Source organism: Tamandua tetradactyla, chromosome 15 (genome assembly GCF_023851605.1).
Source record: "Tamandua tetradactyla isolate mTamTet1 chromosome 15, mTamTet1.pri, whole genome shotgun sequence".
Classification (NCBI taxonomy): domain Eukaryota; kingdom Metazoa; phylum Chordata; class Mammalia; order Pilosa; family Myrmecophagidae; genus Tamandua; species Tamandua tetradactyla.
This window is the reverse complement of record NC_135341.1, coordinates 41360918-41387903: the sequence shown is the minus strand read 5'-3', so window position 1 is coordinate 41387903 and position 26986 is coordinate 41360918. Positions and strand designations below refer to the sequence as shown.

Here is a 26986-nt window from a genome sequence, read left to right as displayed (position 1 = left end):
CACTGAACTCTTAATTCCCTGTGCTATCTCCTCCCAAAAGTTATAGAACTCACTCCATTGCAGAGGTGGGAGCCCCCCATAAAGGAGCATGCACTTTGAAAAACAAACCTTGGACAGAGCTTTTCCTCTTCTGAGAAGATAGAAAAAGTTCTGAAATTCTGTCCCATGGGTCTTTTGTTTAAACTTGGTGGGGTCATCTCTTGTTTTGGGGGCCTGTGCATTACAATATTCCTCGTCCCCATGTAGAAGTCCATTGCTTCTCAACTGGAAGAAAAATGTGGCTCTCTGAGTCATTCAGCTGCTGTACATGAAATATCCTCTCCACTTTTTCCCCTGCCCAACATATTATTAGGGAAATGGTTTCATCTCCATTCCTGGACTCACCTGCTATGTGGCAACATGCCATTATTTCAGGGAAAAGAACATTCTCAGTCCTGCAGGGTGGGGCTTTGTTCTATGCCTCTGTGACCCCAATCCTAGTCCCGTTCGTGGCCTCTCATTGGCACTCAGGCCATAGTTGTAAACTGTCTTTTAATCCTCAGCCCCGAGTGTCTACCACATCAGTAGCCCTCTGTGAACATGGTTGAATGAATGCTTGCAGGGAGGAATGCCTTTCTTCTCTGCGTCCTCCGTGTCTGGCACGTAATTGGTATCCATTTGATTCCTCTATATATGCATCTTCTTTGAAAGGCATTTTAGCCAACCCAAGGAACACTCAGTCATGAGCCCAGCTCAGGCTATCCTTTCTTTCTTTCTTAAAAATGGTGATAACTCAATGACTATATTTCTGGTTAGAAAAATAAATGACTTTGTTTCCTGCTATACTCTTAAATTCTTTTAAAAAAGTATAGCTCCTTTCTCAAGCAAAAACAATATAACATTGATGATTATTTTTTTATCAGTGAGCAAAGGAGCAAAGAAAACTGGGAAGGCATCTTTCTGAATATACTTTGACCACCTTCACCTTGGGGCTGCAAAGCACACCTGGGGAGGGTTTCCGAAAGAGAAACTACAGTTCTGTTCTTTCGCCCACCCTTCTGGGTCCCTGCCTGGCACCACACCCCTAGGCCAGTGGTCAGAAATCATCCCTACTATTTGGGAATGAGTGGGGAAATGGAGAGGGAGTAGTACTGCCAGAAGGAGAACTGCAAGATGCAGTGTAGTGACTTTGCTTTTGTTCCTGCCAGGTTGATGGGCAAGACGTGGGAGAGAAGCTGAGTGCCTACACAGCAACCCCTGAGGCCATTTATGGCACATCCCATGTCACCATCTCTCCCAGGCACAGACTCTTACACGGGCATAGCTCTCTGAAGGAAGCCTTCCAGAAGGCCTTTGACCCTGGCAAAGGTAAGTTGGCAAGTTAAAACTAACATAGAAGGTTTGAAGGTTTGCCACCGTACATTTGAACAGTACTTCACAGAGTTCACAGTACTTTCACATGTATCATCTCTAATGATTTGCTTTTCACAATAATTATATTTTTTATGATTTTTTAAAATTTTGAAACATGAAGATTAAAAAGAGCTCTTAAAATGTTACTTGTCCCTGTTGTTTGTCTGCCTCTTGAGCATCTGACTGAAAGCCCAGCTCTCTCCCTCTAAATGTAATCTAGATTTAAATCTCTTTCCTGATAGGATTAAATTCTTCTACTTAATTTAGAATTCATGCATTAAATAAAACTACACTGATAGGGACTGGAGGGTAGCCAGTGAGAATTAAAGGAAACTTTTCCAATGACTTAATTTAATAACTTTAAAGAATTCATACAGTAATCTGATCAGAAGAGAATCTGTATTGTGAATGGATTGAGTTGACCTGGAATTAGCATATCAAGTTGTTATTGGTCAGTGAAGATTTGGGGAGTTCAAGCAACAGAATCCTACTCTGGCTAGCCCGGAGGGAAAGGGGAACCTATTGAAAGGCCGACTCAGAAGAAAGGCTGAAGAACCAGCCTGAGAGAGGACTTGGACCAAGCAGCTCTGGGGGTGGAGCAGTAGGAGCTAACAGGCAGTCTCTTGGGTGCCGCTTGCAGAGTGCTTGGAGCACTTGTTTCAAGATTTCCGTTGCCGATGAAGGGTCTGATTGGTAGGGCTGACGCCCCTAGCCTTTTTCCTAACCAAGGGAACGCGGCACACTTGATAGCCCCACCAAGACTAAGCCGTGAGGGAAGCGCAGCTCTCTTACACACACCTAGGGGTTCCTACCAGAAGAAGGAGATAGGGATCCCAAGCAGGTGAAAGGAAGTCTATGATGGATTAGGTGTCGTTCTTTGGAGAAATTTAAATATTTCTACAAAAATTTCATCTGTATTCTGTTTTCATAGAGTTTAAAGCTTAACCCAAAATACACAATCTGAATTGTTGGGGTCTGGAGTAATAAGTATGATGTCACCAAGAAAACTGTTTTGGATGGTCAGGCCAAGATTTAAAAAAAAAATTGTGTATGGGCGGGCCATGGTGGCTCAGCAGGCGGAGTTCTCGCTTGCCATACCAGAGACCCGGGTTTGATTTTTGGTACCTGCCCATGCAAAAAAAATACAGCAAGTTTGTGCTATATATGCTGGCTGGAAAACGTTCTAGTAGGTACTGTTACATGAAAAAAAATAAAGTCATAAAAGCAAAACAATATATAGTATATACTAATATATATTATCCCATTTTTTGGCGGGCCACGGTGTGGCTCAGCAGGCAGAGTTCTTATCTGCCATACCGGATACCCTAGTTTGGTTCCCACTGCCTGCCCATGTTAAAAAAATAAAATAAAATTGCCATTCTTGAAGTAAATAAAATGAAACAGTTCTTGATATCAGGTTGGAGAGCTCAACAATGTCATCTCAACTTACCTATGTTTAATGTTTACTTAACAGCATTAAAGCCAACATTCAAATCAGTGAGTATTTAAGAAGAGCCTGCTATGTGCTAAGCTCAGTTGGGGATGCATAGATGAACATGCTGTCTTCCAGGAGTCATAATAAAGAAGAGACAAATGCATGCATAATTCATTCCACCAGACAGATGTCACTTGGTTTCACCTCTTCTTTTGAGCTAAAATTTCAGTGTGTGCTTACAAAGTCCAATATAGCCATCTCTCAGTTTTATTTTCCACTTACTCAAGAGAAAAATTGGATTCTTTTCAACTGTTCAGTTTAAAAGGAAAACTCACAGTTTTTTCTCTCATGAGCAATTTGAGATTCTTTAAGGACCATGATGGTTGAATAATATCTAAAATTGAAAAACTAAAAAATGTAAGCATCTAATCCCTAGATGTTTTTCTTATGGTTAGTTTGAGGATTCAAATTAAAATGAGGTAATATTAGTAGGGGATTAATGAATTTATAAGTTAGAAAAGACAAAGTTCCCAAGACAAAATCATTATATAAATTCAAAACATTTTCATATGTAAGAAATTGAGAAATTATTGTAGCATATGCAAAGAACAGTGTTTTCATGACCACGTCGGTATTGGCATACCTGACTTGGCCTAGTCATTCCATTTTGGTACTTAGTGATTCATTAGCTTTTTTCTCCCCTTTTGTTAATAATCTCTGAAAGAATTCCAAATGGAACATCATACTTGGCTCTACATTTTCCACTTCTAATTTTCAGAGTGGAAATATTATTTTTTGCAGGTGTCAATTTATTCACAGTTTCTAGGTTAATTTGCACATCTGGTCCTTGGATTTTGACATGTGACATCATATTAGAGTGAGGCATATATAGATAATGCGATATGGCACATTGTGTATGATGCAATTCTCCCAAGAGGTGAATTAAAATTACAATAAGAGTCTGAATTTATTCCTCCTCTGGGCTTGAGAGCTACATTTTAAAATATGAATGTTGAATGACTGGCAAGTGACTTGTTTTTCCATTTACCCTTTAGCATTGCCAACTGGCAAGTGGCTTGTTTTTCCCTTGTAACATCAGGTTTTAAGGGTGACTAGTATTAAAGCAGTGACCTCTGAGGGTCATGGCAGCACACTGCTGTGACTGAAGTTATTGCAGAAGTTTAAATTCTCAAACTTGATATCCTTCAATTACTAAATTGATTTCTACATATTGACTCCTGATTTGGCATAAGGTGACTAAGGTTATGGTCCCAGATCCATCTGTATGGCTTAAGGAAGGTCACTTAACCTTTCGAAGTTTGGCTTTCGTAGCAGAGCGAGTGACAAGGCTATCAAGCAGGTGACCATGGAGGGCATGGGGCAGAGGAGTCTTGAGGGGCTCTGGAGAGGGCAGTGATATCCGTGACAAGTGGGTGATGCACAAGTGGCAGAGTAGAGGTAGGGAACCAGAAGAGTTGGTGAAGATCACACAGCAGCAATAGTCAGAATGGAGAGGAGGAAACAGCTCTTGAGAATTATTTGGAAGGCTATGAGGGTGGAGGATCCTGGAATGATTCCAAATTCTGGCTTGGTCGATGAGGTCGCTGATGTTGTTGACTAAATGTGCTAGTTTTTCTTAGCATCATTTAATTTGGCACAGATTCTTTTTTTTTTTTTAACATACGAGCCATTTTATTAAAGGACTGTTAGGGGATCCAAGAAGTGGGGACAAATGGCCCGATGTCGGCAAACAGGGGGACCTCTGGGCCTCGCAGCTGCAGAAAGCTGGCACAGATTCTTTAAGAGAGCAAAAGTAAAGTCTATCTCTGGAGTTCTTGAAATTAAGTTTATTTCCACAATCATTGATGTTGCCTCCTTTTCTCAACTGACTGACTCTGACTTAAATCTTTGTTATGTAAGCTGTGATTTGATAGGAACTAGAACCATGTAAAGCATCAACAGGGAAAAATCATCAGAGTTATAGAAACTGTTCTGCCTTTTCCTGGAGTCTTACTAAAAATTAGCAAACCCTAGAGCTTTGGAAGCACGTATTTCAGCTCACTGTTGTTTTGCCCCTGTGTCAGCATGAGGCTGGGACAGAGGGTGAGGGACAGAGTCTGTAATCCTGGGGATAATAGTTTGGTATTTAACCAAACTGTGTCTAACAGCATTCTTTCAGCTCATGTTAATAGATGTAATATGGAGCAGAAAATCTTCTGGGCTCAAATAATCTGGAATTAAGGAAAATAAATAGATATCTTTGCTCTGGACTCGTCAGATCCTTTGCTATACTAATGTACATTGTGACAGTCCAAGAGAGAATGCCATGTGGAGCGCTTCTGACAATTTATTTGACCCTTGAACCCCATTTCCACTGAGTATCCCTGAGAACTAGTTGCATGGACCACTGCTTTGGTGAACACTGAAGGAAAGTCAATTGTCTGTTTTTCCAGAGGGCATGAGAGGCCTGCCATCTTTGCAGAGGGTGCCCTGAGAACAGAGAGAGCACCTTTTTGCCTGAAATATTTTCTTTGCAGTACTAAAATGTTTTAGCTGTTATCTGACCTCCATATGAAATGCTTCTGTTACTTCCGATTTCTCCATGACTTCCTTGAATCCCTACGTTGCATTGCCAGAAATATAAAGAATACTGGACCTGGTCAGGAACTTCAGATTTTAGTCTTGTTCATTTTAAGAAATTGATTTTGATCAGATACAGCATGTGGGTGCCACTGTGCGTTCATTATGAATCTGCTCATTTTTAAGTTCAAAGAGCAATTGTTTTTAATTGAAATACTGATATAATAGAACTTTATGTGGAAAAATGAGAAGTCCCTCCCTTTAATGCAAAATTCTACATTTTTTTCGTGTTATTTTTGGTAGCGGCTCTTTTAGGATATAATTCACATACCATATAATTCACCACAAGTGTACAATTCATTGGGTTTTAGTCTATTCACAGATGTGTGCAACCATCACCACAGTTCACTTTAGAACATTTTCATCATCTCCAAAAGAAATCCTGAACCTTCTAACAGTCACTCCCTCACATCCTCCATTACCCTTAGCTTAGACAACCACTAATCTGCTTTCAGTCTCTATAGATTTGCCTATTCTGGATATTTCGTATAAATGGAATCATGCAATAATGTTTTCAAGATTCATCCTCGTTGTACCATGTATTGGTACTTATTCCTTTTTATTGCAGAATAATATTCCAGTGTATGGATAGACCACATTTGTTTATTCATTCAGTAGTTGGTGCACATTTGGGCTGTTTCCACTTTTTTTTGGTGGGGGGGTGGTGTACATGATCTTGGAATTGAACCCAGGTCTCCTGCATGGAAGGCAAGCATTCTACCGCTGAACCACCTGTGCACCCTCCACTTTTTAGCTATTATGAATAATGCTACTATGAACATTCATATACAAGTTTCTGTGTGGACATGTTTTCCTTTCTCTTGGGTGTATTCCTAGAAGTAGAATTCCTTTATTATATGGTAATTCTCTTTTTAACTGCTTGAGGAGCTGCCAGACTTTTTCCCAAAGCAGCTACACCATTTTACATTCTCACCAGCAGTATATGAGGGTTCCAATTTCTCCATTTTCACCAACACTTGTCTGGTCTTTTGATTATAGCCATCCCAGTAGAGATGAAGTTGTATCTTATTGCGATTTTGATTTGCATTTAATTTACTTGATGGCTGATGACATTGTGTATCTTTTCATGTCTTGTTGATCAATTATATGTTTTCTTTGGAGAAATGTCCAGATCTTTTGCCCATTTTTAATTGGGTCGTTTGTCTTTTGTTATTGAATTTTAATAGTTCTTTATATATTCTAGATACAAGTCCCTTGTCAGATATACAACTTGTAAAAATTTTTTCATTTTCTGTAGATTGTCTTTTCACTTTCATGATAATATCCTTTGATGCACAAGGCTTTTTATTTTGATGAGGTCCAATTTGCCTATTTTTTCTTTTGCTGTCTGTAGTTTTTGGTATCATACGTAAGAGTCCATAGCCAAAGCCAAGGTCGTGGTTTTCCTTTATGTTTTCTTCTGATCATTTTATAGCTTTAGCTCTTACCTTTAGGTCTTTAATCCATTTTGAGTTAATTTCTTTATATTGTGTGAGGCAAGAGTCCAATTTTATTGCTTTGTATGTGGTCATAGAACTTTATAATTCATGTTTCCAAATATAAATATCTTAAATTCAGGTTCCTTCTGTCTCTTTTTTCCCTTGTCTTCACGTAATATGGTATCAGAAGATGTTTTTCTGTTTTACACATTTTTCATAATTGTCTTTTTTTAATGCATACATAATATCCTATTAAATTGATATATCATAATATCTCCTCTATCATGTTGAGTATTTGACCTTATCCATGTTTGGAATCATAGAGATAACTTCTGTAAACATTTGTATCCACATAGCTCTTTATGTCTATAGAATTACTTCCTTAGGAGGCATTCCCAAGAGTGGGATTTTTTTGGTCAGACTGTGAACATTTTCCTAGTTCTTGCCACATGCTTGGTTGTTTCCTAAAGGACTTTACAGTGTCACATCTAATGCTATATACATATCACTGGGACTTCACAAACATTGATGTTACCTTTTTTTTTTTTTTGGCCAATTTGTCAAGTATAAACTGATAATACTTCAAGATTAAGTTTACTCTCTCTTTTGAAAAATTAATTTGTATTGTTTGAATCCAAGTGATATATGTACATTGTATGCAAAATCAAAGAGTACTAAAAGATTTTTAAGAACAGTAACAGTAGCCTCCTGACCCAACCACTTTTAGTTCTTTTTGGCATATGTTACTTAGGATATAAGTTTGGTGGCCATGATAGTGCCCTAGATAAACAATGGCTTGAAAAGACAGAAGGTTATTTCATGTCTACATAACTCTTGACTGGGTATGACAGTTCTACTTGGTATGATGGTCAGATTCAAGGCTCCTTGTGTCTTCATGTTCTGCCTTTCCTAGGATTTTGCTCTTTATCTGCAAGGCCCAAGGTGCTCTATAGAATTGAAGGGGGATAAAGTACACATCTTCCCTTCTAGGGCATAACCTAGAAGTTGCTTTTGCAAATACCCATGACCATACTGAGCTGCAAGAGAGGCTCAGCAGGGCTGCCATTAGCTGTGTATTCACATGGCCAAGTAAACGTTCTATTGCTGAAACAGAAGGGGAAGTAGATATTGACGTCACTGGCAATCTGTGCTGCAAACTGTTTGTCGGGTACGGACCTCCACATGCTACCTGCTGTATCTCAATTGGCCAGTTCCAGACATTACTGAGTGACTTCCTATTATGGTAGTTGGGAATTTTCACGCTCTTCTTTATCCCCCCTATGTCCCATCCTCTCATCTTCCTAATAGCATTACATCATAATTACTATTAGGCAATTCATAGCTATCATAATTGCTGTTCTGATTTGCAGAATGTGAAAATATGCAAATAGAAATATGGCTTTCCACTTTGAGAAGTGAATCAGCACTCAGTGGCTCAGACAGCAGGTGTTTCCCAGCCAGTATATCTGTACTCACGGTGCTGAACCTCAGCCTTGAAGACCCATTAGAGTAGAATCTCACTCTGTCCTGCACCCTCTTCCCTTACCCTGTGCTTCCTGAAACCCAAGGTGAAAGAAGAGGGGAGTTTGCGTAGATGCCTGCAGAGCCTATCTTTACTTCTTTGAAATTTAAATCTTAATTTCTAGGCTTATTTTAACTCTGGGATAGTAAAACATGATTTAGATAAATACATGAAGTCTTAAAAATGGCAAGTATTGTGAACAGAAAGAATCAATAAATTGGAACTGTTGGTAAGCGCTTATGAGTTAAGTAAACTCAAGTGAATTCATTATTGTTTGTTTACCACCCCCTGTCACTTCTTCCCTTGGGAACATATTTGGGTCTTTATGCTTCCAGCTCTGCGTGTATTCAGTGAGAATGTGTGTATGTACAGTTTCTTCCTCTGCTGCAGTAGCTGTGACAAGCTTCATTAAAGATGATAAGATTTGGAGATAAATCTAAATTAAGTATTTTATAATGACTACATAAATATCATTAATAGCTGAGCCAATTATACTATAATTACATTTTCTTCTTTTATATAACTTTATTTTTCCTAAAATTTCCTCTTTTTTTTTTCATTTGCTTTGTGTTATTTGAATGTTTGGCTAAGTCTTCCCACACCCTCCAATAGCTCTTTAGAACTCCTTTCAGTACAGTTTTGGACATATTCCAGCCTAAAAGACAATATCATCATTTCCTTTGTTTTCCTGAAGATTCCTCCCAGAGTCTCCTGTCCATCTCCTTCCTGGCCCGGTCATTCTCCGCACCTTTGCTGCGTGGCTGTCAGCCTAGATCTTCCCTCTTTGTTCTGCTAATGTCCTTACCCCTCTTTCCTTTGTCAGAACCCCTGTTTCTTGGATCCCATGTCTGCCTCTTTCTGGATTTATCCCTTCTTTTTGCTCAAACACATCCTCTAGTATCTCCTAAGAAAGGGTACTTTGGGAGAATATGTTTGATTTTCTGTGTTTGGAAGTATCTTTCCTCTTCTTGGTTCAATCATTTTCTATTCCCCTATCTACTTATCTTCAAGTGTTGTGATTTGGAATTTCAGATGTCTACTAGTTACTCCATAGATAGATTTTGTTTCTCCTTCTTTATGTATTTGAGGCATTTTTGCTAAGGAAAAGGAGGTCTTTACCCCTCCATCTGGAAAGCAAATATGCTGTTTTCTCTTTTGTTCTGAGCACCACGAACATCAAGCCATGTACTCGCTTAATCTTTTGATTTTCCTTGGTGTAAATTATCTGTTAATACCCTTCAAAGAACAAATTCTTTAACAATTAGCACAAAACACAGACTCTGAAATGCTTCTTTTTCCCTCGCTCGTCTCCCTTGAGCTTCAGGCAGTGGTGTTGCATCTGACCCGTGTCTGCACTTCTCTGCCTTCGTTTCCAGATTGCCGCACACCCGTGGTGGCCGTGAACATGCTCACCCAGCAGGAGGCTCCCGTAGTCATCACTGCCAAAGCAGACTTCGAGGGCCCCCTGGATTCAAAAATTGGTAAGCATTTCATCAAGTGTCATCAGGATAATATACTTTAGTGTCTTAAGATCAAAATACTAACCTATTAGAGCCTGCCCGTGCCAAAAAAAAAAAATACTAGCCTATTGCCATCAACTGGAAAAGCCAACCATTGGTTCTATGGTCTGTTTTGCCTCTTTATAAAAAAATGAATGCCCCTTCATTTAATCATCCCTTGTTTAAGAATTGCAATCTGAAAACATGCTAAGAATATTTGCACCTTGCTCGTTGCTGTTGAGAATATTAAGAAATGTCTGGCCCATGGGCCTTTGTCTGTAGAGCTAGTTGATGAGGCTTATACACTGTGGGGGGCAGTGCAACTCAGATGAAAAGTCAAGTCATTTTATCAGCATTTTTTGTATATATATTATCTTTCACAATAAAATTGTGTAAAATTAAAAGAAAATAAAATCCAATGTCAGAATTCATAGAACTAGCAGCAACTGCTGAGATTGTGAACTAAAGCACAGGTGATCAGTGAGGACTGGGTTTTTGGTGAAGGTTTTGTGGAGGAGGGAAGCTTGAGCTATTCAAGAAAAGGAGCATGAAACAGTAGTAAAATAGAAGTCATATTTAAAACTGTAAATTGGATGTCCTTAACAGTCTTACTCATTCATGAGTATTCTAATCTATTGTCACATACCAGGAATTCTGAGGATGAACAAAAGGATGGGCAGCTTAGAGACAGCCCTGTTCCAGGTGTCCTGCCTTTAGTATGTACTGATGTGTTTCTGTTTAATAACATACATGCTATCGATTTCAGCTAATCTCCAAAAATCTCCAAAATGCCATAACCCTGCAGAAAAAGTTATAGCCACACTATTTCATAACAGAAATAAGAAACATTTCTTATCAAAATTATGTTTTTTCCTCATAGTGCTCAGGTCGTTGGAGAAACATCTAAATGGAAAACAGATACTAAGCTGTTTAAGTCATTCTCTTCTGACCACTTAAACCTAGAAAAGGTGTGTGTTCTGGTTTGCTAGCTGCTGGAATGCAATATACCAGAAATGGAATGGCTTTAAAGGGGGGAATTTAATAAGTTGCTAGTTTACAGTTCTAAGGCTGAGATAATGTCCCAATTAAAGCAAATCTATAGAAATGTCCAATCAAAGGCATCCATGAAAAGATACCTGGGTTCAAGAAGGCCACTGAAGTTCAGAATCTCTCTCTCAAGTGAGAAGGCACATGGCAAACAGGGTCAGGGTTTCTCTCATCTGGAAAGGCATGTGGTGAACATGGCATCATCTGCTAGCTTTCTCTCCTGGCTTCCTTTTTTGAAGCTCCCTGGGAGGCGTTTTCCTTCTTCATCTTCAAAAAGGTTTCTGGTTGGTGGACTCTGCTTCTCATAGCTATGTCATTATGCTCTGCTCTCTCTGAATCTCTTGCTTTCTCCAAAATGTTTCCTCTTTCATAGGACTTCAGAAACTAAGCAAGACCCACCCAAATGGGTATAGACACACCTGCAGCTAATCCAGTTTAACGACCACTCTTGATTAGGTTACACCGCCAGGTAGATGATCTAATTACATACAGTATTGAATAGGGATTATTCTGCCTGTACAAAATGGGATTTTGATTAAAACATGGCTTTTCAAGGGTACATACATCCTTTCAAACCAGCACAGTGTGGCTTAAAGGAAATAATTCTTCCCGTTACTTTTATACATTTTGTGAAGAGTAAAATTTAATAAAACAATCAGCCTTGTGAAGGTTGAGTTCTGGTGTCAACTTGGCCAAGTGATGAAGCCCAATTGTCTGATCAGGCAAGCACTGGCCTGACCAGTGCTACAAGGACATTTTGTGGCTGATTGATGAACCGAAAGGCTGGTGTAGTACACCATTAGTTGATTGCATCTGTGGTTCATTACATCTATGATCAACTAAGGCATGTCTCCCACACTGAGATAATCCAATCAATTAAAGGCTTTTAAGGAAGAAGAGAGACTCTCCTGTAGAATTTGTCCAGACCCTTCATCAGAGCCAACAGCTTCACAGCCTGCCCTATAGATTTTGGACTCTTCCATTCCCATGATTGCATGAGAGACCTTTATAAATCTCATATTTACAGATCTCTCATGTTGGTTCTGTTTCTCTAGAGAACCCTGACTAACACAAGTCATGATAAACAATAAAAGAAGTTTTTGAGTCAAATCATTGATACAGCATTGACAGTTCTGAAGGAATAAAAAATCTGGTTTTTTACATGTGCACGGGGGATAGTTTTTCCTGTTGTCTGAATTTCCAGCACTTATATAATTAACATTTTCTGAATTACTGTTTTTTGCCATCCAAGAAGAACAAAAGCAGAAATAAGCAGAGATAGAACAGTTTTTCCCCATCACCTGCACATTCTACTCAGCTTCACATGCCCAACACCATGGCCCAGAGCATCCTTTCTTTTTCCTTTGTTTTTTTTTCTTTTTAATTTTTATTGTAGTAATATATATGTATACAACATAACATTTCCCATTTTAATCATTTTCAAATATACAGTTCAGTCTTGTTAATTACCATCGCCACCATCCATGATCAAAACTTTTTTATCACCCCAAAAAGAAACTCTGTACCCATTAAACATTAGTTCCCCATTCCCCACACCACCCCTGGTCTCTGTGAATTTGGGTATTCTAATTATTTCATATATGAAATCATATGATATTTGTCCTTTTGTGTCTGCCTTATTTCATGCAATATAATGCCTTCAAAGTTCATCCAAGTTGTAGCATTTATCAGAACCTCATTCCTTTTAATTTATATGATATAATATATAATATTTCAGTGTGTGTGTGTATACCACATTTTCTTTATCCATTCATTCATTGATGGACACTTGGGTTGCTTCTACCTTTTGGCTATTGTGCATAATACTGGTTTGAACACTGGTGTGCAAATATCTGTCCAGTTCCCTGCTTTCAGTTCTTTTGGGTATATACCAAGAGGTGAGATTGCTAGGTCTGGTGGTATTCTATCCAGAACCTTCTTTATGTGGCCAAATAAATTTTGCCATGATGTTTCCTTTCAAACATTACTCCTAGTTACTCTAAACTTAACACTTTTGGAATCTATTAAATGACTCTCTTCTGTTCTTGACCATAAATCCTTTATGGTAATATTTAGTGCATGCCTTTGTCTTACCCTTCAGTATCCTTCAAGTCTACTCTGAATATTTGTTTGCTTCATTAGATGTTTCTTGTCAGTTGTCTCAGCTAAAACAACACAGAGATTTCCATTGCACCACAGAACTTTCCATCATACCACAGAACTTTAGGTTTAGGGCAGTGTTTCACAGAGGTCAGACATAAGCATTCTGTGCATTACCCTTAGTTTTATATCCTTCAGTTACCACATGATGTGTTTTATCCACAAGAATAACCACAGTCATGACAGATGATGACCCTTTAGCAGTGGTTCTCAATCAGGGGTGATTTAGTCACCAGAAGACACCAGTCAATTTCTGGAGATATTTTTGTTTGTCACAATTAAGGAAGTGCTACTGATAGGAGTGTAGGATGTTGCTCAACATCTTATGATGCACAGGGCCCCCACAAGGAAGAATTACTAGTCCAAAATGTCAGGAGTGCCAAGGTTGACAAACCCTGCCCTAGAGAACAGCAACTGAAAAACTGAAGAAAAAAAATTTTTATAAATAGCTGAAGCCACATTAGCAGCTCTAAATAAGTGATTTACTTTTTCTCAATTCTGTCTTCTCAAGGACATACGTGGGTTGAAGAATAAATGTTGAAGAAGAAATATTCAGAATGTATTATTGCCTTCAGGAACAAAGCATAGTGTGCTGGTTTGAAATGATGTATGTACACTAGAAAAGGCATGCTTTAATCCTAATCCCATTTTGTAAAGGTAGCCGCTTCTTCTAATCCCTATTCAGCATTGTGTGTTTGAAACTGCAATTAGATCATCTCCCTGGAGATGTGACTTAATCAAGAGCAGTTGTTATACTGGATTACGTGATGACATGTCTCCACCCATTCGGGTGGGTCTTGATTAGTTTCTGGAGTCCTATAAAAGAGGAAACATTTTGGAGAATGAGAGAGATTCAGAGAGCGCAGAGAATGCTGTAGTACCATGAAGCAGAGTCCACCAGCCAGCAACCTTTGGAGATGAAGAAGGAAAATACCTCCCGGGGAGCTTCATGAAACAGGAAACCAGGAGAGAAAGTTAGCAGATGACACCATGTTTGCCATGTGCCTTCTCACTTGAGAGAAAAACCCTGAACTTCAGCCTTCTTGAAGCAAGGTATCTTTCCCTGGATGCCTTTGAGTGGACATTTCTATAGATTATTTTAATTGAGACATTTTCTCAGCCTTAGAATTATAAACTAGCAACTTATTAAATTACCCTTTTTAAAAAGCCATTCTGTTTCTGGTATACTGCATTCTGGCAGCTAGCAAACTAGAACACATAGTAAGAGGAAGCATGGTTGCCAGCTTTCGACTTCCTGCCTGGATTTTTCTAGAGTGCTAAATGCTGAAGGAGTCAACCTTGCTTCTCAAGAGAAAGCACTGTCATCTGTCACTGTGAGAATTAAAAAAAAAGAGTTCCCCAAACTCTTATGATTTACTATTTCTTTGTATATTTTAGAATTACAACTATTAAAAAAATTAAGCTAAGCAAAAGGAAAAAGACATAAAGGAAATAACACCAATGTGGTAAACTAATTATGTTAGGGTTGTAGGATTCTCCATTTTCACAATGAATGTAATGTGGTTTTATAACTTCTATGATTAAAAAAAAAAAGATAGTCTCCTTAAAGAAGCTAAAGCTTAGTCCTAGTACTGTCGATTATTTTGTGATTTTGAGCATTTTGTGAAGGAGAAGTTCTATGTTTCTTCCCCACTGAATAGGAATTCCCAGCACCAGCTCAGAGGATACCATCTTAGCCCAAACTCTGGGCCTATCCTACTCTGAAGTTATTGAAACTTTGCCAGATGGCACGGAAAGACTGATCAACTCTGCTGAGGTTGGTTTCCCATGAAATGGGCCTAAGGACTTCTGAAATTGTGAACTTGACATGAGTTTGATGAGACACTGTCCTTCAAATGTAAATTATAGCCTTGCTTCACACATCCCCATACCTGTCTCACAACCTTGTTTCTTCATCTATACAACAAAATAACATTCTTCTTGAAGATCTAGATGTTTATCAACTCAAAGTCAAACCCAAACCCAATAGTGTGGTATTGAAGTAACTAAATTTTATTTGGGGAATCTTCTGCTAAAGAAAAATGACCTCTTCTGGGGAACCTTGGTTCCTTAGGAAAGGTGACTGAAATTAGCTGTTCTTAGAGGAGATTTCTTTTTTCCCAAGATTATTGGCTTATTTCCACCTAAAGTACAACTCATTTACAGAAATAAACAGAGAAGTTGTGTGTCACATTTATTTTATTTGTTAAGGTTATCTCTCATTAGTATGGGACAGCAGCACTTGACGGCAGTAAGTTTGGCGGGAGTGGAGCCCAAGCCCTATATAAACTAGTCCAGAAAGTGTGATAAAAGAGGATTGGGAGCTGAAATAGCTCACAGCAGTGATTCTCCAATTTGAGAGTGTATCAGAATCACCTGGTGGCCTTGTTAAAACGCAGATTGCCTGACCCCCAACCCTAGAGATTCTGATTCAGAAGGTCCTAGGTGAGTCCCAAGAATTGGCAATGCCTACAAGGCTCCAGGGGATGCTGCTGCCACTGTCCAAAGGCCTCATTTTGAGAACCACTGGCCTGGATCCTTGCTGCTCAGTTTGGTCCCTGGCCCAGCAGCATTGGCATCACCTAACACTTGTTGGAAATGTAGAATCTCAGACCCCACCCAGTCTAGTAAGATCCTCGGGTGTTTTGTACACACAGTAAAGTGTGAGGAGTACTGGTTTAGAGTACTCTTTTTTAAACTTGGCTGCATACTGGAAGCATCTGGAAAGTTTTCAAAAATACTGATACCTGGGTGCCACCCCAGATACTCTAATTTAATGGGTATTGGGGGAGGTTAGAAAGCTTGGCTAGAAAGTCTTCACGGCTCCCCAGGTGATTCTAATGAAGAGCAGAGTGGAGAGGAGCTACTGGGAGCCACTCTGGTTGATTCTGATTGAGTGAGACCTGAGATCCAGGTTTTTCGGGTTTGGGACCACCTGGTTACAGGTTGTTATTGAAGTTTAGAATCCGAATAAGGGAATGGCCAGGACTTTTTCCTTTATAAGAAGTCACAGTGTTTTGTAACTTCATGTTTGTGCCTTTACTTCGTAAATTGTACCCCCCGTCATGAGTCATGTTCTAGGCTGTCGATCCCGAGTTCTGTTTTTAGACCTTGTATAGGAAGGCTCCGTGATGGAGCAGGGCCAAGCCGAGGTGCCTGTGGAAGAGCCTCAGATAACCCTGCTCAAGGCTAAAACAAAGTGGACATCCATGATCAAAATAAGGCTTAGGAAGTGTCCAGATAAGTGCTCCCTCCTTGGTATAGAACTTTGAACATTAACTGTGCTGTCTGGCTTATTTCAAGTAGCGTCATACAGTCTATTGAATTCTCTTCTGTCTCTAGACTGAAGACAGAATAAAGGAATTCTTCAGTGTAGAGAAGGTGAATGGATGACAAAAGGCTACTTCCATTCGTGAATTTCTGGAATGTAAAGACAATCAGTGATCCATGGAGAAGTGAGACTTTCAAGAGAACTTGTTATCACTTACATCCTAATGATGTGATAATAGAAATTAGGCAATAATAGAATAAAACATCCTCCCAGACTGTAAGTGGTACCCTTGGTAGAGAGATCTGTACTTGTGAAGATGCATCACATTGGACTATTCGTAGTAAAAACTGCTTTATTTTCTTTATGCCTCCTGACTATAGGCTCTTTGAGAGCAGGGGCCAGATCTCATTTATCTTTGTGCCCCCAATGCTTGGCGCAGGCCTGTGCACAGCACACCTGCACTGAACCATGCCGAATCAATTCTTATAATTAGTTTGCTACTCTGACAAAGTATCAGAAAAAAAGAAAATTTCTCTTTTGTACTATTAGAGTTCTACCCTGGTGCCTATAAAACAGGAGCATTCAAATACAAAAAGAGAGGTTCTGGTCCTTCAAGCTGAGGTCCTAATTCATTTTTTTTTTCCGTGTTTCCCTGAAGTCCTGCTTTAGATTAAACTTGAACTTTTCTTTTCTGGATATTTTTCCCCCAACAAGGGAATAATCATTAAAAATACATGTCATGCAGTCCTTCACTGGCAGCTAAATGCTGCTATTTGATTATGTCCCTGGGAAATCACAGGGCTCAGGTGTTAAGAAGGACCCCAGAACTAGGACCCACCCACCCATCAGACACAGCAGGCCCAGTCTCCCTAGGGCCCATACTACTTTTAGAGGACCCCAAATTTTTTTTTTGAAACCAGAAGCAAAAATGAACTCCTGGGATTGAAAATTATATTCCTATTTATACCAACACTGTTGTAAAATATAATTTTTTATTAATTTATGGATGGAGTATCCCACGAAGGCAAAAGTGCCGTGAGCCCACGAAAGTCATAACGCCACCCTGAACAGATGAACCCCTGCGGAGAATCACACATGAAAACAGCAGTACGGGGTGGAGGGGTGCGGGGGTCAGAACGTGCTGTTAAGAAGGCAGGCTCAAGGTCTCTCTCCTCTCCCTCTCAGTTCACAGGCATGTCCCGGCAGGATGCTTTTCAAGCCCTGACTCAAGAAGCCCGGAGGAAGAGAGTGGGTGGAGATGTGACCAGCGATAAACTGAGAGACTGGCTGATCTCACGGCAGCGGTACTGGGGCACGCCGATCCCGGTTATCCACTGCCCAGCCTGCGGCCCTGTGCCTGTGCCTCTGGATGACTTGCCCGTGACCTTGCCCAGCATCACATCTTTCACTGGCAAGGGAGGCTCCCCACTGGCCACAGCTTCAGAGTGGGTAAACTGCTCCTGCCCTAGGTGAGGAACCATGCCCCGCTCAGTGACCATGCCTCAGGCCCCAGCACCCTGCGGGGGTTTCAGTTTCCTCCTTCTGGTACTAACTCTGCTCCCCCTGCCTTGACTTCCATCAGAATGGAAGGAATACCAGTGCAAAGAGATCCAGTGCTGGATGCCCTCTCCTCCAAGCTGGTGTAAACAGCAGGGTCAGTTAGCATTTTTCCCAGAAACATGCGATCCAGCTGATGTAAAAGCTACAAATTTTCACTGTAGCTTTGTAAAAGACCGCTTTCTTCTATTTATATTCCAAAGAGGTTCTTGAATATGAGACAAAATGTTTTTTGTTCTCTGCCTTGTAATTTTTCAGTATAGCAACTGCTAACAGTGGAGATTTTATCACAAGGAGCAGAGTAGTAGCTAAGAAAGCAAGTGTGCTCAAGGGTTTAATTTTTTAATACAGCAAAACACCATATTTCCTTTCTCCTCATTTTGGAAGTCAGATTATGTTTCACTATCATGTTTTCAAGTATGATTTTTATGATGCCATGCCAGCTGATTAAACAAATAAATAACAGATACCAAGCTCTAGTGTTTTCCTTCCCCCTTCTATGGAGAAACCATTTTTCTCTGCCTTATAGATCATCATGAGGATTTTTTTGAATAATTTAGTTCTCTGCCAGGACAGAGCTAAGTTACAAGATTGGAAAGTAGGTAAACGTATAGTGCAATTGAAAGGCTCAGCCTGGGGAGTCAGACAATAATGAATTCAAGTCCCAGCTCTGCCTCTTGTTAGCTGTGTGGCCTAGGAAAAGTCACGTATCCTCTCTGAGCTTTGGTTCCTCTTGGGAATGAAAATATCCCCCTGGAAGAGCTGTTAAAAACATTAGAATTTATACGTGTAATCCCGCAGTGCCTGGCACCTAGCAGGCATTCAGTAAATGGAAGCCTTCCTGTCCTCCTGCCAGTTACTTCACAACAGTCCTGTGAGGTCTTCACCCAGGCAGGTCTGAGGTTTGAGACCAGACTTGTAGACAAGAACGTAGAAAGACTTGGGCCATTTGAGGGTAGACCAGGAGGAGAATGGCGCTCTCTTTTTGTTGATAAGCAGTGACAGAGGACTCCCCTGTTGGGATGTTGTGGGCCTTCAGCACAGCCATTGCAGCACCAGGGCCTGGTCAGTGGGGTGAGTCTCCTTGCCCTAGGTGCAGAATTCCTGAGGGGCAGGGCCCAGGCCTTGGTGTTTGGTCAGTTCTCCCTGGGGGGTTCTAATGAGTGTACAGGGCTGAGAGCCACTGAGCCTGTGTGGCCAAGAACAGCAGGCACCTGAGTCCAGCAGATGTGGATTCCTTCTTTTTGAGTTCCAAGACCTTGGGCAGATTCTTTTACTTCTTTGAACCTACTCATCTGCAAGATGGGGGTCATGCATTACTGGAAATTAAATGAGGTAATTCCTGTGAAACATTAGGCTCAGTGCCTGCCACCCAGTGTTACTATTATTGGAGCTAATAATGATGATAATATTATCACTATTATCTATCCCTCCTGCCTCCATATCCAGTTTTTAGTGTTAGCAATGAAATATGTTGGTTGTCTTCAAATCCAACATGCTCATTAGAAAGAAAATCAGCATGGCAAGTTTTAGCCAGATGTTACTCCTTCTTTAAAATTGAGCCCTCTGTTTTCTTTCAAACTTGTACTAGTAGGAGGGAGGGAGGGGCAATGACCTTTATCTTCTAATTATTTCCAAAAATAGTGTCTGTGTTCTGGCTGACTGCTATCCAAATAAAAGACCTGGCTTTACTTTAGAGATATACTGTTGAGATCAGTCATCCTAAAGCAGCCCTGGGTGGTAAGAAGCAGGATTCTTTTGGGGTGCTCTGATAAGCTCCTACTCCCAGAGACCACCACTGCTCCCAGCCTGAGACCCCTTAACTAAAATGCACAGGGCCTCTGGGGGTAGGAGCTCATCAGAGAGGGCCTCCTGGGAATCCTGCCATTAAATTGGCAGGTGGGGTGAGAGAGCAACTGTGTCCTTCAGTAGTATTTTTAAAGCCAAAAGGAACTGCATCACAGATGCAACCCTTCTTTAATTTTAAAATTAAAAACAGACTCAAGGGTGCACAGGTGGTTCAGTGGTAGAATGCTTACCTTTCATGTGGGAGATCCGGGTTCGATTCCCAGATCATGCACACACACACACACACACACACACACAAAACAGACTCAAGGCCTTGTATGCTAAATTAGCAGAAAGTTTTATCAGTGTCTCTTGGGCCTCTTCATCCCCTCCCACCCACCCCCCAAATTCTCCAAGAATCCCAAAGACTTATATTGCCAAAAGTGAAGTATTTGGAGGGGAAGTTGGTCCCCCTTCCATCCCCATTCCTGCTGAGGTGCCTTACTTCCAAAAGGAGTCCCTGTTAATAGCTGGCTCTCCTACGCCTCAGGGCTGAGGGCAAACTCTCTTGGCTTCCTAGGCATTGCAGCTCTCAGCCATGGGTCTTCAGTCCCACAGGCACCCACCAAGAACATGCTTCAGAATTCCTAGGCATTGCAGCTCTCAGCCATGGGTCTTCAGTCCCACAGGCACCCACCAAGAACATGCTTCAGAATCGGTTCAGTGGTTGGACCCTTGTGGAACTTTGTTGCTCCTCAGGCATCTCTGTCCCTAGGATGTGGATTGTTTATTCTTTCAGCCCTTGATACACCAAGGATCTCACTTCATTCTCTTTCTTGGACAGTAGGGTGTTCTCTACCTTCTTGAAGGCAAGCTCTCTTTAGGCTTGTGTTAGTAAATGTTGAACAACCCTTTCTCTGGACAGAGGAAGAAGGGAGGTCCTGATGTATAGCGTTTGCCAATTTCTGTAACATAAATATTCCATCGGGGCTGATTTCTATCAACTTGACCTCCCTTTTTTGTTGGGTTGGGAACAGATGCTAATAGTTGATTCTCACCAGCTGGAATTAGCTGTCTCTAACACACCACTGCCGTTAGAGCCTCTTAGGTAAAATTTATCTTCCTGAAGTCACCCTCCTGGCTTTCAGCACCCTTCCCCCTAGAGCAGATGTAGGAAAAAACCAAGTTCATTTTTCAGCACATCTTACTGCATTTGGTTTTCAGCTTCTCTTCAGAAATTGATTTGCCTCATGAGCATCATAAAGAAGGCATTGACCGAAGGCAAACTTGACATGCCTGATATAAAGGTTAATATGCAAAAGAATCTTAATCCCATTAAAATACCTATTTTGTAAATTTCTTTAACACACCATACAGTACAAAAAGACCTTTCTCTGAGTTGTCTTTTCATGATGTGACAATGTTCTTATGACATTTTAAATTCATACTCATTTCCATAGCCTTCTTAAAAGCTAGTGGAAAGCTACATTAAAATTTAAAAAGAAAACAAGTGATGAATTTCATTTATTTCTTAGGTGCAAGGGAGCAGCCAAGAGAGAGACAGACACCATGGATACTTTTGTTGATTCTGCTTGGTACTACTTCAGATACACCGACCCTCACAATGCTCACAGGTAAAGCCCTCTGCTGAATTCTTTAGGCATGTGTCAGTTTGGATCCTCCAAAAAAAGTGGACACCACAATGAAATGTGATGTGCAAGAGCTTTATTAGAGGAAATGCCCATGAAGGATAAAGGGAAGAGGGAGCAAGAGTAGGCTGGAAGAGCCCTTGGGCTATAATGCCTGTTCAGCATCTATGCAAGGAGGGAAGGAAGGAAGAGAGATGGGGTAGGAAGAACCTCAGTCCCCAGTGTGGCTCTGAGAAAGTCTCCACCAGCCCAGTGAGGAGTCCCTGAGCAAGGCTTGTCATTAGAGTCCCAAATCCAGCAGAAAAGGTTCTGTGCATCCCCTCCACCACCATCCCACTCCAGTTCTCACTCTCAGGCAGAGTCAGAGCAGCCTGGGAGAGCACGGCCAAGCACGAACGCTGCAGTGGGTCCAAAGATGCAGCCGCTGGAGCTTGTTGGTCACCTGTGCTCCTTGAAACACTCATTAGATTATTCAGTTAGATTATTCACAGCCAAGGAAATTCAAAATCCAAGAAAAATAAAAGCAATAAAAAGGAAGGAAATGCAATCATAATACTCCCCTAGGCCTTGTAGTGAACCCATTTACATGGTTTAAAGACATAATGTTAATTATTTATTTAACTGAAAATTGTGATGCAACTATATAGGGTGGGTAGGAGACAGGGAGTGTGAGAGAGCTAAGAAACCTTATCTCTTATCACGTACAGTCAGTGGATAGTTTCTAAAAATTGATAAATCAATAGAGTATAAATGTATTTTTAAATAATTAACAGAAGAAAAGGGAAAATCATTAAAAGTGATTGTTTCTAACCACTGGGAGATGGGAAGGAATGGGGCTGGAGACCACCATTTTTTCATTATAAGCCTGATTTTTCAGCTATGTACATGCATTTCTTTGACCAAAAAAAAGAAAGAAGGAAAAGAGAGCAGTGGGTAGTAGGTAAAGAGAATAAGAGTGAAAAGAAACCATTCCGGAACGTAGAAGAATACAAAACGCTGTGTTTAACAGGGCTTTGCCAGAATGCCCTTGTCCACAGTAGAAATATTACCCTGAAGCCCTGTAGTCCACATATAAAAATGCTCTTTTAGTCTTTATTGGTTGTAAAATAATATTTGCTATGAAATGGGTGCTCCCACCTTCCCCCTGTGAAAATCCCACCCTGCAGTATTGCGATTTGTAATTTGAGTTCAGGCCATCCAGAAATGAGTGAGACTTGAGTAAACAGTACCCCACAAAGGCAGAAGGGATGCCCTGTGGTACTGTGGCCAGAGTCCCCAAGGTGACCAGTCTAACCTGCACTGGGGCTCCCCTTCTGGGGCTTCCTTCCTCCTAGAGGGAACTGTCGATGTGCCCCATTTCATACCAGCTCGCTTAGTAAGTGAGGGTGGTCCGGGCTCTTTACCTTCTCAGTGTTTAGAGGAAAGCCTTCCTACAAAATGGTAGAGACTCTACATTATGATGATGGGATTAGAATGAGAATAGCCCAGATACCCTTAAAGAGTGGGAGAAAGATCAAAGGTGATGGTGGAGTTAAACTGAGAAGGTCAGGTTTGACAAATGAGTATGAGTGCTGAATCGTTTATGCTGATACTTCTTTTAGCCTCCAGTACCTTAGAGCAGTTAGAAATAAAAACCTAAAATTGTGAAATTGTGGCTCATGCCAGCTCTCTGAAGTCTCTTCTACAACTAGTTGTTGCAATGTACTTTGAAATTTATTACTTGTATGTATATATGTTATTTAAAGAGGAGGAGTATAACAGAGAAGATAGGATTTAACAAATGAGTATGACTGCCGAATCATTATATTGATATTTCTGTTGGTCTCTGGTGTCTTGGAGCAACTAGAAGAAAAAACAAAAAATCATGGAACTGTAACCCATACCAAACTTTAAAATTTGTTCTATAACTACTTGTTTAAATGTTCTTGGAAATTTATTGCTTTTTCGTATATACGTTATATTTCATAATTTAAAAAAAAATTACAATGATGAGACCCTGGGCTGGTTAAGAGAGACATCCTGAGCTCTGCAGTCCCCATGTGTGAATACCACATAGCACATCATTTCCCTCGTAGAACACCATCCTTTCAGATGGTTAGTTTCAGCACTGCCTTTGAGTTCTCACCAGGACAGTTTCCTGGGTAAATCACAGATGTTTTTACTCCTTAATGTATCCCAAATTTGACTGGCTAAGTACCGTCCTTGACTATCCCTTCTTTTCTGTCACCTGCATTAGCAGTTGGATTTTTGGGGAAACCATTTTTCATGAACTTAAAAAAAAAGTTTAGGGGTGGGTTTTGTTTGTTTACTTCACCAGAATCCTGCCACAGTGAGAAGAGAAGAGAAAACCATGCAGCCTTGAGATGGAAATGTATTGGCCAGGCTTGTGTACTGCTTAAGTGACAGGCCCTTGCTTCCAGCATTACAGCTGGAGCCAACCAAGTCAATGCTGGGAAAAATAAAAAGGCATTAAGTTAGTGTAGGGGAGAGAATTCACAAATATTTGAAACTGTAAAGTACAAGTCCTCCAAAGGCAAAGATTTACCTGAGCAAATGACCTCTCCATACTTTGAGAATGGAGAGGTCTGTCTCCACTAGTGCTGTCCCCCAAAACATGCACTTGCACACACACACACGCACATACTACACAGTCACAGGCCCATGTGATCCCAGCCAGAAAGCAGAGAGAAGGAGAGTTTCCTCTTCTCCCTGACATCCATTCGAACTGCAGAGTGCAAAGAAGCCTTTCTTTTAGGATCTCTGGTGGCTAAATAGTGTCTATTAGGTGAGAGAGAGTTTTAGGGTATTTTATGACAATTTACCCTAAATTTACTTCATTGCATTCAGTAAGCCTCATACAGGTGCCTGCTATCTGTATTTTAAGGCTGCTTTTAAAAATAAGGTTGAATTTATGTTTTAAAATGAACGTTTAGCTTCTGCATGTTAATTCTCCACCATAAATGCCACATTGCCCTCTGTGGGTAAGAACACACACACAAAAAAATCTCCGAAAGGCTAATCATAATTAAAATCAATCTAGATATTCAGATATGTATTGTGCCAAGATACAATTTTGTTGGGTTTTTTTTTTTTTTTTGGCTATTATAGTTTTCCTCTTATTTTCATGCAAATTGCATTTGTTAAAATACATCTGTAATGCCACTAATGGTTCTTGTAAATTTCATAAAATAACACTGATCTGGCTTCTTGTTATATTTTAAAAAGAAAATCACTGCCTGTCCCTGACATAATTTATTTCAGGGCATATGCAAATAATAACTGTCTCTCTGATTGACACAATTGTGACAAAGCAAATTTTTAAAAATGACCATTTCTCTTTCATCTAGCCCTTTTAACACAGCCTTGGCAGATTACTGGATGCCTGTGGATTTGTACATTGGAGGGAAAGAACACGCTGTCATGCACTTGTTCTATGCAAGATTCTTGAGCCATTTTTGCCACGATCAAAAGATGATCAAACACAGGTAAGCATTTATACAACTTTGCAAAAAGTTTCAATTCCATGAACAGTAGCAGATGCCAGTTCTTTGGAAGCAAGGTAAATATATGTAGCAGAAGAATCCTAGGCTTTAGAGGTCATTGGCAGCCTTAACCCATGAAGTATATTTTATTGATTAATCAACTCCAGCATATTGTGTTGCATCTTTACATAGAATCTAGCTTCCGGCTTTTCTCTGTTTGCTTAGCTGAGTTAAGTAATTGAGACTTTTACTTGTGAGACAGAAACGGTTCACAATGTTATATAGCTTTTTATAGCTTCTCATTTGAGGTCATGTTGATCTTCTGTACCTCTCTGTGTAATCTCTATTTCTAAGCATGGCTGAACCCTGCCTTGATAGTTTCACTCTAATAAAAGTATATTAAGGACTCAGGGTAGGCAATGGTGGCTCAGTGGCAGAGTTCTCGCCTGCTGTGCTGGAGACCTGGGTTCAATTCCCGGTGCCTGCCCATGCAAAAAAAAAGTATATTAAGGACTGAAAGCTAGGAAATCACTTTGTAAATCTATTGCTGAATTCTTTTCTGGGTGGGCCACGGTGGCTCAGCAGGCAGAGTGCTCAGCCTGCCATGCCAGAGGACCCGGGTTCAATTCCCAGTGCCTGCCCATGTAAAAAATAAAAATAAATTCTTTTCTTGTTGGCCTATAATTTGATCCCCATTATGTGCATTAAAATTCATGTGTGCTTTTTTCCCATGAAATAGAAATAAATGCATAAACATATATATGTATGTATAAAATTTAAAGAATAAAATGAACATCCTTGTACCCACTTCTCAGTTTATAAATAGACCATTACCAGTACCTAAGAATACCCAGAGTACCTCTCTCAAATCATACAGCCCTTTTCTTCCTCTCTTGAATCAAACATCCCTTTTTCTGCATCCATCACCCCTCCCTCAGGCCCACACCTACTGTGAGCTTTGTATTATTTATTTGCTTTTCTTAATGAATTTATCACCTCTGTATATGTCCTTAAAACATATGTATCATTTCCCATCTTTGAAGTTCACATAAGTGAAATCATATTTCATGTGTTCTGTCTTGCTTTCCTCACTCAACTCTTTAAAAGATTTATCAGCATTGATGTGTGAAATTATATTAGATTCCCTTTTCATTGCTGTATGGTATTCTGTTATATGGAATGGAATTTGTAATACTGAATTCAATTTATCTATAACATCATTGATGGTCATTGAACTGTTTAGTACAATTTTGAACAGAACTGCTGTGAGCATTCTTGTACATGTTTCCTGATGTACATGTTTCAGCAAATCCCTAGGGTGTATACCTAAGAGTGAAATTGCTAAATGAGTGGGTATGTACATGTTTAACTTTACTAGGTAACACCAAATTGTCTCCCAAAGTGATTATATAAACTTACATTCGCACCAACAGATACGAAGTTCCCATTGCTGTATTCAGCTGGATTCATTATCTAGCTTTTTGCAGTTTATCAACCCACTGGGTATAGAATGGGTCACTTTCTGAGTTAAGCTTAAATTTGAAGACACTAATTACTTAATGAAGTTTCACATGTTTTTTATATGTTTGTGGACCTCTTTGTTTTCTCTTCCATTAAATCCCTGTTTGTGTCCTTTGCCCTTATTTCTTCTGGGTTGTGTGTCTTTTATTAATGTGTACGAATTCTTTAAATATTCTGGATACTAATCCTTTTCCAGATATATATATTACAAATTTTTTTTCCGGTTTTTCCTTATGTTTGTATTATTTTTCACCAAACAGCAATTCTTAATTTAGTGTAGTGAAAGTTAATCATCTTTCCTTTGTAGTTATTGCTTTTGGTGTCCCAGTTTATTATAGAACAGACTGTCCTTTTCCCCACTGATCTGTAGTGCCTTCTCTATCGTAAAATTATTTTTTCATATATGCAAGGGCCTCTTTATAGGATTTTTATTCTGTCCATTAGTCTATTTGTTTTTTGCAATGCAAATTCAGTACTGCTTTTGTTATTTTATCTTTGTAAGTCTTGTTATTGAGTAGGGAAGTTCTCCTTCTTGGTTCTTTTACTTCAGGAGAATTTTGGCCAATCATTGAAACTTTATTCTT

General features: G+C 39.9%; 1 protein-coding gene across 5 annotated transcripts in view; it reads left to right on the top strand.

Annotated features, from left to right (window-relative positions):
• Positions 1-26986, top strand: part of LARS2 (leucyl-tRNA synthetase 2, mitochondrial) — a 200267-nt gene that overhangs the window by 113173 nt on the left and 60108 nt on the right. For all 5 annotated transcript variants that reach the window (XM_077129574.1, XM_077129571.1, XM_077129573.1 and 2 more), the window contains 6 exons: positions 1188-1347; positions 9805-9909; positions 14796-14911; positions 17591-17874; positions 21286-21384; positions 24747-24884. In XM_077129574.1, coding sequence (XP_076985689.1) covers positions 1188-1347; positions 9805-9909; positions 14796-14911; positions 17591-17874; positions 21286-21384; positions 24747-24884 — 902 coding nt within the window. The remainder of the gene's footprint in view (positions 1-1187; positions 1348-9804; positions 9910-14795; positions 14912-17590; positions 17875-21285; positions 21385-24746; positions 24885-26986) is intronic.